Source organism: Aulonocara sp. 'chitande type north' Nkhata Bay, linkage group LG1 (genome assembly GCF_057382095.1).
Source record: "Aulonocara sp. 'chitande type north' Nkhata Bay isolate Kocher_YH1m ecotype deep benthic linkage group LG1, A_spYH_male_GT1.1, whole genome shotgun sequence".
NCBI lineage: Eukaryota > Metazoa > Chordata > Actinopteri > Cichliformes > Cichlidae > Aulonocara > Aulonocara sp. 'chitande type north' Nkhata Bay.
In genome coordinates, this window is record NC_141344.1 from 40,206,158 (window position 1) to 40,219,542 (window position 13,385).

The following is a 13,385-nucleotide window of genomic DNA, read 5'->3' on the forward strand; positions in this document are numbered from 1 at the left end:
GTGTAATCAACTGTTGAGTGCTAGTGTATACACTAATCAGGCATAATATTATGGCATCGGTTAGTAGGAACATATTAAAGTATATCCCTAATATGCATTCCTAAGATACAATATGAGGTAAAAAACAACAAAAGTTAAAAGAAAGTCTCCAATAAAATAAATATTAAAGACTCACCACGTATTACCAGCAGTTAGTGTATATGTCTCTTCACACCTGAGAGTGTATCTGAGTTCTACAGGTGTTTGCACTGTCAGCATTGTATATCCGGTTGTTAAAAGTGATCTGCGTTTTGTTGTTGCTTCCATTGTTTTTCCACAAAAATATGCATTATGAGATGAACATTACCATCTGCTGGAGGGCAGAAGAGAAGAAGAATCAGATTAAGACATTATTCTCCAAACAGACTTTTCAGTAGAAAATTTCCAAGCCAGACTTTGTGCTAAGCTGGAGTGGATAGTGTCAGACTTGCACTAAAGACTGTAACATTGAAAGATATTAACATGAATTAAATAAGCTGAGGGAACGGGGATTATGATTTAAATGACAAATGGACTTGATGTAAGGTTTTATGACTCAAAGAAAGAACTTGATAACTTCTTATGTGTTATAGTTGCTTGTTTGACATTTGTTTCAATGTTGTTCTTTCTTCTCAGCACTGTGCACAGAAGAGTGTGCCCATGGACGATGTGTCTCTCCTGATACTTGCCAATGTGAGCCAGGATGGGGAGGACTGGACTGCTCCAGTGGTGAGTACTCAGCAGACAAACAGACAGTAAATGGAAACATTACTACAAAGCATTGCATTACAAGCGTAATGTAGCATAATGTAGCTTTGAATAACAGTAACAACAGTAACAACAGTAACAACAGTAACAACAGTACCGCAGTCGATAAAAATAAAATTGGCCTCATCCTTTTCTATTTTTGTCTACTTTTCTAACCTGTTTGGTTTTGTAATATTTGAACATAACAGTTCATAGCATTTCTTAGTATAACTTACCATTACATGGCTTTGCATAACATAACACAACATTGTATAACTGTAGAACATTTAGAGACAAACTATCCGACTTTCAGGAGCAGGACCACTCCTCCAAACACGCGCCCTCCTGTTCTCATCTATATGACCCCCAGTTCTCAGTTACTTCACTTTTCACTGACAGAATTTGTAATCCTGATGTGTAAATAACTAGTGGTGACACAGAACGTTAATAGCAAAATGATCAAACACTTCATGAAGACCAACCAGTCATGTTTTTTAATGTTAATGATTTTATTTATATTTATATCTGTATGTTAAAGCAGAAGCTGCTGTAGCACAAGCTTCCATTGCTAGTTGTATTTGTTGATTTGCTGAACAGCATAAAAACATGTGAAAGGAGTGTTTTATCTGGTATACGGACCAATATAATTTCTGAGCAGTAGCTTGGTACAAGGCTAAGGGATCGGAAATTAGTAACATAATTTAAAACATCTTATAAAAACAGGTGATGTGTATTAAAACCTTTTAAATATATATATTCCATTATACCAGGAAAACATATATTTAAAAAAAATCATTGCTTCTAACAATTTTGAAACCTTTAAAAACATTAGATTTTGATCTGTGGCTATTACTTGTTTTCCTGCAATAATCCAGCCTAAAACATGAGCAGCATTTAACTATTAGTGACACAGCATAAAATTACAGATTGGCAATGTGTTTAAAGGGACAGCTGGCATTAACCTTATGTCACGAGAGGGCAGAGGTCAATCCCTGTTGATTGTGCAAATCAATACATTTTGTTTCGTTTACCTTTAGCTTCATACAAATGCAATATGTAGGAAAATAGAAACACATGCAACATGAATGCAAATACATAACACTGAAATAAGACAAAAAGCTCAAATTCACAAGCTGCTGTCCCGTGCATTTAGCCAGAGGTAAAGAGTGAAGTGGACATTGTTGACAGGTGTGTCTAATATACGATGCTGGGCTGCATGTTCAGCTGTGCTGGGATTTTTGTCTTTACGCGCTCATTATGGAGAGAAAAACTTTTTATCCATGTCTGGCTGACAAAGTTTAACCATTACATGAGACACAAACAGCTAAAATATGCTTTGGCTTTGAAAAAGCTACTCAGAGCTCATCAGTAAAAAAGCATGTAAATGTAATGTGTCAGAGGCATTGTCTGTTTCCATGACAACAAATGGAGGCCTGTTCCATAATGCAATGCAGACAGAAGAGCTCACAAAGAAACCTCATCGTTGGCGTCAGTGTTTTATGGACTTTGCCTAACTTCCAACAACCTTGTGGAGCGAGAGAAGTGAGGTTACTTAAAGCCTTATAATCACAGGCCGTTTCCTGTAGGTGACTGAAATCCTTCTGTCAGCTGTATCATGCACAGCAGAACAGAGAGACAAAAACACCTTTTTTAATCTAGAAGTTATACCAGAGATATGATAAGAGAGCCACATTGCATCAAGGAATTCTGAATTTAAACCATTAAGCTCAATGGTCAAGCTCAAGAAAGACCCTAAGGCGAGCTGGCCTTAGGGTCTTTCTTTTGGTCCCCAAACATGAGAATCATCTTCATACCCTCAGAATTATGGAATCTCTCTGGGATTCCTCTGAGAAGATAGAAGGAACCAAAATCACAGAAGAACTCTGTAAAGTCCTTCAAGATGCTGGAACATCCTAAAGTTGAACCAAAAGTTTATTTTAAAAATGTGCAAACACAGAAAAAGAGCAAGATGCGGACAGCCAGGCTCCAATTTCATTCTCAAACTTCTTGCAAAGCTAACATTTCAACCCTCTGTCTTTCCTGTCTGTACAGTAACATTGCAGGCATTTTCACATTTTCAGACATTATGGAAAGAAATGGTTTTAAAACATTTTTACAACAAATTTTACACATTATGAGATTATGAGCAAAGTCTAGACATACATGTAGAATAATTGTCATGGTCCTGGGTCTGATAATTATTAATATTGTGCAATATTGTGGCACCCTGCTTTCCATGTTCATTTATTTCCTGTTTTACTTTGACAGTCCCGCGTCCTGTGTTACTGTATTCTGTTTTGACAGGGAGGAACTGTCTCATGTGGGTGATCAGCTGTGTTCACTCCTGTTCCTTATTTCCTCGTTACCCTCCTGTGTATTTAGTCCTCTGTCTTCCTCCTTCTGTTGTTGGTTCATCTGTGTTTCTTCCCTTGTGTTTCCAATTTTCAGGTTTCTAGTTTCATACAATATTTAGTTTTCCCAGTATAGGTTTCGTTAGCTTCATCCTAGTCATTCTGTGCTTTTTGTTTGTACTTTGATTCAGCCAAATAAAAGGCTCGCTTTCTGTTCATCACCTCACTCTGCCTCCATCGTCTGCTTTTGGGTCTACCTTCTCCTCACTCCACGCCGTCTGCCTCTGCAAAAATAAAAGTAAAAGCCCTTTTGCACTAGTACCTACTCGGTTCGGGTCGAGTCTGCTCGACTTGGTTTTTAGGGTTTTCCATTAGGTGGTAGTACCTGGTACCAAGTACTGTGTTAGTACTTTCTCTGCTGGGGTTCCAAGCAATCTGAGTTGATCCAAAAATGTGACGTCAACAGGCCGCATCGTGCTGATTGGTTGACTTGACAAAAGTCAACACTGCCATTTTTGAAACCCGACGACGAGGGAAATGGCTGCACCAAAACCCACAGCATGGTCCAGCTATTAGGTGCAGACTCGTACCATGGTGGGGGTGTTTGTATATTGCCTCCATGTCCTGTTTCTTCACAGAACTTTCGGCCGTGTTGCTGTCACGACTCCGGGCACATTGAGGTGGTACGCCATTGTAATGGAAAACAACAGAAACCGAGTCAATTCAAGTCAAGTCACGAGGCAGTCTTCTGGTGTTTACTATTTTAGCCTTCATGTATCTTTTGCATAGTTCTTAACAAAGGCTATGAGTAAACGGATGCAACTGTGTCACATCTGGAAAATAATTCTCGCTACACAGAAGTAATCTCTGTTGATTGAAATGATATACTTCTGAAACTGCCTACGCAGCAGTTTGCTTCTCATGTGCCTGATTCTATAAAGAATCTTTATCATCTTAAATTTCTTCTTTGCAGCATTTTCTTTCTTTTTATCTGATCCTTTTTGCACATGATAATCTTTGTCATTATAATCACAATCCCTGCATTACATGATAATTTTCATCAGACTTTTTCCTTATCTGTCGTTAATTTCTTCTCTTTTAACTGCTTCTGAAGCTTCTCCCAGAGTCCCCTGTTCTGTCTTTGCTTTCTCTCGTCCTGCTCCTTCTCTCACTGCTTCAGCCCTGCTTTGTCTGAGCTGTTTATGCTGCCTGGCAGAACAACAAAGTTCTTCACCTGGACAGGGCTCTAGAAAGGGAAGGTGGCTGAGGCTCACACATTGCTACATAAACTAATCTGATTAGCTGCAGAGGAAGACTTAACACAGGCTTTCTTTTTCATTGTTCAGTGTTTTTAGTCACTTGAAGTTTGACTTACTTGTTAGTCACAACTTGTGTTCGACAAACATAAGACGCATTTTCTAACACAACAAACATGTACATCACAGTCACATGGAAAGTATGTCTGCATACAATATTATATTTAGTATATTTAGTAGTTCAGAGCAAAACGTGTGTAATAGATTTTGACAAGAGAAATATTTTCAACATGAAATGCTATAAAACCCTGTAAGTCAAAGTTTTTGCAAAGAAAGCGCCCCCTCTTGGTGACACTAGGCCATTGCATGAAACGTGTTCATGATGGAAAGTACCTCGACTTAGAAGCAGGAAAGGGAACTGCCAGTAACTAACTGGCACCTGGCTGGGGACAGCAAGTCTAAGCATGTGTTTCAGTAAAAGCAGCTGTTGATCAAAATTACTTTAAAATGAGAAAGAGGGGGTTACAGTATACCTCACCCATTTAAAGAAGCATGTTCAGATTACACACAGAGCAACATTATTTTATTTAATTTACATCACGTTTTCTGGTTGCTGTACTCACAAACAAAACTGTATAACACTGACGGTCTTTAGGACCTTTGGGTTAAAAAAATGGGTTAAACAGTGTTCAGATCATTCTGCTTACAGGGATTACCTACATACACTGAGCCCTTTATTTAAAATGTTGCTCACTTGACCACAATATATCTGACATAATACAAGGAAAATACATTCTCTTTTAAATTTAAAGCAAATGAATCTCATTTTATTTAACAAACTGAAGGTTGAAGTGATATTCAAGGTCACAAAGTAGATTTTGTTTATCTGCCTCTGTTATATGAGTTCTCGTGACCGAATCATTGTTCAGCACTTTCCCAGTGAATCGGTTTGTAACATATGAAGTGAAATTGTGTCAATTCTACTGATTTGGATTAGATTAAGTGAAGTGGCTGGGTGATATTTAAGCCTTTAAATTCATTCATGTTGCTGGTGCATCATACAGGACACTGCTGAGCCATTCTGTATTAGAAAGTAATATGATTTGAAACAGCGTAGGACAAAAGTGACCACAGGATTCTTTTCTTTGTGCAAATTGTGTAAAAGCATGTAGAAAACAAACACATTGCTCATTAGGACGAGCTCGACATCCCCATAGGAGAGACGCTTCTGTCTCACGGTGCAGCATCTTTACAGCAAATTACATCCTTCCACAGGTAATGAGAAAATGACAAATTGTACGACGAGGATGTGTGGAGGCAGAATTTTCACGCTGAGCTGTTTTAATCTAACACGGGAGAAAAATGTACTCCCCGATGTTCAGATTCACCTGTCGTACAGCCACGTTATCCACAAAGCAAGGTGTGATGCTGCTCTGTGCAGAGCTTTGCTTTAACACTAAAATATACAAGAGGGAGGAAAAGGAGATGCATAGATGAGTGCAGGAACAAAGAGACAGGTCGAGAGATGTTACAGACAGCCAAACTTCCAGAGAGAACCAGACACATTAAATTGAGTTTGACTTTCCCTGTGTTTACTTCCACTCCCTTCCTTAAACAAGGACACAAGTGGGCCATCAATTCTTCATCCTCCCTTTCCTTTAGCTTAAGTGGTAGCAGATTTACCTAACCCATGTCTTGGCTTGGCCTCAGTCCCTTGGCTCTTGCGCAGCAATAAAAACAGTAAAAAAAGGGGAATCTGGAGTACATCGAATAAGAAACGGGGGCTAAAGGGGCTGTGAGGCTCATTAGGTGCCAATAACCTCCTCATCACCCAAACAGCACATGTTAATAGCTAGGGGTTTATGCTGAACTGGGCAGCACCAGGGAGGGCAGTGTGAGAGTATGCAAACCTGGGGAGTGGAACCAAGTGGTTAAAATGAAACTGATATTGAGATGCAGTCGTTTCATTTCTACTTTAAACATGCAGTCGGCACAATTTTCTTTTTCCTCAGACTTATTTGAGTATTTGAGAGATGTGCTCAGCAGAAGCTGAAAAATAGCTTCTACTTTTAGGTTCTGTTTTTATTGTTTTAACCCTTTAAAACTTTTTAAACTGTCAAAAGTTATTTTCTCTGAAACAAACCGTCTGCCACTTTCAGCTAAATCAAATTTTGTGTACAATTATAATTGGACACTTTTGCCAAATGCTCGGTTTTCCTTTTTAAATTTTGCCATCTTTAAATAATACAGACTTTGATTTAGTTCAGTTTTATTTGGCTTGACGGGCGGTGTCCTGCAGGTTTTAGATCTCACCCTGGGTCAGCACACCTGAATCACATGATTAGTTCGTTACCAGGCCTCTGGAGAACTTCAAGACATGTTGAGGAGCTAATTTAGCCATTTAAATCAGCTGTGTTGGATCAAGGACATGTCTAAAACCTGCAGGACACCGGCCCTCGAGGCCTGGAGTTGCTCACCCCTGATTTATACAGTACCAAATCACTGAGCATCACATACGGTGACACCAGCAATGTAGGAAATCACACATCCTTAGTAATCGCACATTTTACAGCACAGCATAAATACATTGATGCATCTATCGGAAACGTTACTGGAATAACTTTTGTAATTGGTTTTGCTTCAATGAGATTTTACTCAATGATTCCCAGTTTATCATCCTTTTCAGAAACCTCAGATCAGAGCAAACTTGTAGATGCTGTGTCCATTTAATACGGTGCCTCACCAAACCACGAAAAGTACATGCAGGCAGAAGTCGCAGTAAGTTTCAGTCTGCAGTCAGAACAGAGGGAGATAATTTATTTCAGGCCAACGTGAAAATAATCACGGGAAAACGTTTAAACTGACATAACTAACAAAATTACAGGTAAATACATATTACCTGCCTAACGTAATAATTTCTGGTAATTAAGGACCCTGTAATGTACTTCATACTTGCTCACTAGTAACTTCTTGGCTGTTATACTGAGTTGACAGTGCCCTGCTGGCACTGCAGCTTCTGCTTTGCCTCTGGACAGTGTGACATCGAGTTGACCCACTTACTGTTGTTTTCTTGTCAAATCTGTACATCACTTTTAAAAATAGCAAATAGGGAACCTGTTAATCCTGTTGTGTGTGATGTGTTTTACCTAACGAGTTTTTGCTTTACTTCTGGTGTCTCGCCCTCGTTTTTCACCAAGAAATATTCCTGTAAAAGGACAAATTGGTCTGGTGAGGTTTGCTGAGATGACATGTGGCTCTCAGTGGCCAGCGTGGTCACATGTCACCTCACTACTGTGCCCAGACATGCTAGACATAAAACCCAGACACACACACACATACACACACACACACACACAGTGAAAGAAAAGCTGGGGTAGACAATCTCACACTCAATCATATAACTGCCCACAGTGATACATTGTCTCTTTGCGGGCCAAGTCTCTGTAAGAACCAAGTTTCGCACAATTCTTCCTGCTGGCTTCCGTGTTTGAGAGAGCTTATCAAGGTGTGCAACATCGTAATGCAGCCTGCACTTTCCCACAGCTGCTGCTCTCCATTTTCACTCTTTTGTTTGCCTCTTGTGTGCCTTTCTTCTTATCTCCCGGTGCCACTCTTCAGCTCAGCTGCACAAAATCCATACGGATTCACTGCAGTGCAACTCTGCCTCAGCTTCTGGTTTTGATTTCTGCTCGCCTCTGTTTGTTCCCAGCCAGTCAGCAACTCTCTACAAGCCTTTTTGCCACAGATTATTTATGTTCATGCTTTTTAAGTTTTTGGTTCTGTTTTCTGTGTTTTCTGAATCAGGTTCAGGTTATGCTATTTTACTTTTAGTTAGAGGTTTACAATATCCATCTTTTACTGTAAATGCAGGCATTTGCAACATTGTATACATATGTGTATATATATACATATATCACATTGTTTTACACTTTTGTACAGTGAGTGCAGTGCAGCCTCGCTGACAAACCTTTCCAGCAATCAGTGTTTAGTGTTCACACCATGTGTTAGTATGAAAAATCTAACACTTTGTTCTTACTTCTGAAAAATATTTTGAAAGGCCTTGAATGATTAGTGATTCATTCATTCATGCTATGTAAGCTCCCCTGTCAGCAGCCGGCACACTGCTGAAAGCTGCAGGCTTTGAGCTGTTAAAAAGTAAACCGCGGTGGTATAGTTTCTAAAGGCCAGAGACAATATCGTGTTGTTAATATAATGCTGGATACAAATCTTACTAAGCTGGACTAAAATGTTGTCTTAAATAATCCTCCTTGTTAATTTTCTCATTTCTGTTCCCTGTAAAGTTGGTTTTGTTAGAATAACAAATTTGCATTATCTAGATGCTTTGGCCCATTTCTCAGTCCCATAATCCAGTGCAGCTGCAGACTGGCAGGTTAATGTCCAAGAACACCTTTTCACCTCAGACATTAGTAGATGGTCTCATGAAAAATTCAGCCATGCTTGAAAAAGAATTAGCTTCGAAGAACATTGAAGTGTTTGTGTCTTTTCACTTAAGACATGCTGCAATTAATCTTTCCCTTTAACACAGATGCTACGTAGAGTTTGGGAGAAACAATTAACGTGCACTAAAAAAGTAATGTTGAAAGACATAAATATTAGAAGGGTGATAACTGAACTAGTAGATATCATAAAACTGAGGCGACTACTAATAAATCCAGGGCAGAAATATGGGCATTTTACACTTAAATATTACAGTGTTGGCATATTCGAGGTGCATTTTACAGATGAGATTTTGGATATTAATTTATATCGCTCCATAAATAAGGAAATACTGTCATCAATCTCAACATCTTCCACAAAAAGTAGGAGCCCAAGCACTCGTTGCTTTCATGAAATGTGTGCAAAGATTGTAATTGTGTTCTAACAGCTGTGCATATATCAGGAGAGGAAAGGAAACACCACCACATTTCAGTTGGGTTGAGACCTGGACTTTGACTGGGTCATGGTGTCTTGATTTTTCTGTTGTGGATTTGATGGTGTTCTTGGGATCATTGTCCTATTGCATAACTAGGAGTGTGATTGCTATTCGTGCTGTTGGTATTACTGCATCTGCACCTTCTTGTTCAGTGATAGATTTCTTACCAGTTTTGGGTTTGAACAAGTGAATTCAAGTCAGCTTAACTGTTGGAGCAAATCCAAGATCTGCCTTTTGTTCTGCATCAGAGAGACATAGTATGTCCTTGGCTTTCTTCTCAGAAAACATCGACAAGGTTAATTTTTAACAACGGTTTACACAACACCTCCTGGTGTATAACTCAGTACAAAAATACCAATTTCAGTTTTGGTTTTATTTCAGTCACTTTATCCTTGATCTGCTTCAAACGTCGTTATCCCACATACACATATAGTAGGCTGTGTTATGGACATCACAGCTGTTGTCCACAGCTACGGAGGTAAAGTCTTATCTGCTTTGTCTTTCAGCTGAAGGTACAGATTTCAAGTTTCCTTGATTCGTCTTGTTACGTTTCACTGAGACACACCTTCTCATGTTTTTTCTTTATTTTTACTACCTTCTACATTATAGGTACAAACAGAAGACATCAAATATATGAAACAAGATAAATGGAATTACGTAGCAAAGAGAAAACTGATGTTTTATATTTTAGATTCCTCAAAGTAGCCGCCCTTTGCTTTGCTGACAGTGCTGCAAACTGAGTTCCAGTAGCAGACACATCTGCATCAACTGTTCAGAGCAAGCTGTGTGAATCAGACCTTTATGGTCAAATAGCTGTTAGGCGTGAGCAGCACGGTGGTGCAGTGATTAGCACTTATGCCTCACAACAAGAAGGTCGTGAGTTTGATTCCACTACCTGGCTGGGGTTTTTCTGAGTTTGCATGTTCTCCCCCACAGTCCAAAGACATGCAGTTAGTGGGGTTAGGTTAATTGGTCATTCTAAATTGCCCATAGGTGTGAATCTTAGTGTGAGCACGAACGGTTGCCTGTCTCTATGCGACAGACTGCCGACCTGCCCAGGGTGTACGCGGTCTCTATGATAGCTGGGATAAGACATGTTTTGAGTTATTTCACACTTCTTTGTTTACTTCATAATTCCATATGTGCTCATTCGTAGTTGTGATGCCTTCACTGAGAATCTACAATGTAAATAGTCACGAAAACAAAGGAAAACCATTAAATGAGAAGGTGTGTCCAAACTTTTGACTGGTACTTTTTCCACAAGTCTGAAAGAAGACATGCCATGGAAGCAAAATTAGCCAGTAAATGAAAATAACAAAGTATTTGCATTTATTGTCTTCCCTTTGTAACGTATTTGCCTTCAAACCCGCAGTGAGAACCTTTCTACTTTTATGATCTCAGTATCCTTCTATTGCATGATGCTTTTTTGTTTGTTTCTTTCTGTCTCTTTGTTTTAATCTATGCCCACTGAATTGTGAATGCCACACACTTCCCCAGCATCATGTAGTCTGTCAGCTTCGCTCTGTCTGGCAGTAGATGATTCTGAACTCCCACTGCTCTTCATTAGCATCAAGTTCATTAGGCTGCTAATAACTGTTGCCCATGTTGGAGGAGGTGATACTGTGAGGTCAGCAGCCATTAGCCAGTGGGTCTTCTGGGTTTTGTCCTGCTTTGAACTTCATTCAGGAGAAAACTGGCCTTTTATAATAAAGCGTATCAGCAAGTCATTAAGTGCAGCTTTGCAGGGATGATGTGATGAGTTCCTATGGAAAGGCATGGAGGAACTGTATGAAAAACTGTGGTTAGGAAGGGAGAGAGAGGATCATACATATTTAGAATATCAAACAAGTGTTAGCATAATGTATGTGTGTCTTAAAAATATGGTTGTTAATTTCATATAAATGTCCAGTGTCAAAGACTCATCACATCTCATTCAGTAACTGGATCATTTCTAACTTAAACAGTAAGGTATTTCCTCTGATGTCAAAACATAAACTACTACTTTAGATTTATTGTGTTACAGGCTGTAGAAACACAACGTCTGTTCTTTGCAGTAACCTGTGCTCTCTCCTACAAGTTTTCCTTTGTGTTTTTCCCTCGCTGTGCCTCGTGCTGTCTGTCTTGGTCAAAGACATTTGGTCTGACTTTATACTTGCTGTTTTATTGTGATGGTTAGCTTGTGTTCTCACCTTTATTCTTCCTCCTTCCTCATTAGTGCCTGTTAATGGATTTTGTAGTTAAATTTAATTTTATTTGGTGTTTACATGCTAGATTATAACTTGATTACCTTTGCAACATTTTACTCCATCCATGTCTCTTTTGTTGTTGTTAAGTGAAATTGTTGAGCAGTAGTTTTTAATATGGGGGTCCCAGTGCAGTCATGCTGATCGATATAGTCCATAGGTCCAAAAACTGAGAAAGTTCTGCTGTTCGTGTCATTTTCTGACCATATTCATGCAGTTAGGTTTATTTTGAATGACTGAAAGTCACCTTTTGATTGTTCAGAAGAAAAATGTGCAAATTGTCAACTTTGTTACATTATATATAATATTATCAGGTGATATAAGTTCAAATGAAGTAACAATTTACTCGTATACCACACGGGAGTCTTCACTTCTTTTGTGTGTGTTGTAAATAATCTGGTTATGCATGCATTGCGCAGACTCTAGGACACACTGTTGTCCTTGTTGCACGAGTGTGTGTAGCTACACCTCCTCTTCATGATCCTGGACTTCATTTAGTTGGAAGTGACAATGCACGCAGTCTAAAGGGACACTGGTTGTCCTGCTCAACAGGAACACAGCTTTAAACACAAATCCACACAATGCTGACAAATGAACTTGCCCCACTGCCAACTCCAATTAATAGCTTCAGCTGCATCAGCATGCCCCTTGTGTTTGGTCAAAATTAATTTACCAACAAACTTTTTAATCAAATTTCACCACAAACCCCGAGGGGCGATCGGCTCTGTGCATTCACTGTTTGGTGCTGCAGTGTTAGTCTCTTGCAGTGGGGAGCAGTGATTCAGCTCGAAGCAATGAAGCATGGCTTTTTTCCACGCTTGTTGCAAGTGTAAGAAAAATGATCCTTCAGCATTTCCTGTTAAATTACAGGGAACAACACAATCAAAGCCACAGTCCCCTAAAAAGCACAGTTTTCAAATGTCACTGAAAGCTTTTTGTGTGTGTTAAATACTGATATTCAGGAGACATTAACAGGCCCCTGGAAACTCGGGCTCTCTCTGTGCTCATAGTGTTTGAATATCAAAGCACTGCACTCATGGTAACTTTCAGTAGTTGGTCATATATGTCTGCAGTATTTATACAATTTGAAAGAGGTTTTGAATAAATGACCACAATTGCACTTAAGCATCTCCAGAGGTCTTATCTTAATTTTTTTATAATAATTCAGAAAGGAGTCTAAAGTTCATTTTGCACTTTAAAGATAATGGTCTGCGATCTCGCTGTGCTCTAAAGGAAAGCAGAATTTAAAATAAGACCATTTTTGTCAACGCTATTTCCCCAAACAGACAAAACTGAGCTCAATTTAACATCAAAATGAAACCTTTTTTACTTCTTAAATTCAGCAGACGCTGAGAAACAGCCTTCCTTTCACCTCATCTTTTTTCCAATTTAAGATCTTTAATGGTTTTTTCCATTCTCATCATATTTATCTTTTTTCTTGAGATAACAGGGAGATTATAAATGAACCTACACAATATCAGAAATTTGTCTCAGTGATGAAATTCAAGTGTCAACTATTCTTTCTGTTCTCAGAGTTTTCTTTCCTTGAAGATCTAAGTCAAAGTATAAATTGGAACACCAGTTTGAATTTTATTCCTATTTATTTTAAATAAACAAAATTGATTCTTTTAAATGGATCATGGAAAGGATTTTGTGCATTGTGAGCTTTTTGTTTCATTAATCGTCAAATACTTTCCCGTCTTGAAGCATACTCAGTCATGCAGGTAAGGAAATCCCAGAAAGCTGCCTGTGCACATCTGAATGTTGGCTGTTCAGCCTTTACACTGAAATCGCAGAATCAACTTTGTGGGGAAAACACTTTCTCACGTAAATACTT

The 13,385-nt window shown here is 38.9% G+C and overlaps 1 protein-coding gene and 1 pseudogene across 3 annotated transcripts in view; one reads left to right on the top strand and one right to left on the bottom strand.

Annotated features, from left to right (window-relative positions):
• The window catches only part of LOC147339562 (multiple epidermal growth factor-like domains protein 11), a 255,538-nt gene that overhangs the window by 105,827 nt on the left and 136,326 nt on the right, over positions 1-13,385 (top strand). For all 3 annotated transcript variants that reach the window (XM_086296014.1, XM_086296003.1, XM_086296023.1), the window contains exon 6: positions 655-747. In XM_086296014.1, the coding sequence (XP_086152140.1) occupies positions 655-747 (93 nt within the window). The remainder of the gene's footprint in view (positions 1-654; positions 748-13,385) is intronic.
• The window catches only part of LOC147339565 (uncharacterized), a 37,771-nt pseudogene continuing 26,903 nt past the window's right edge, over positions 2,518-13,385 (bottom strand).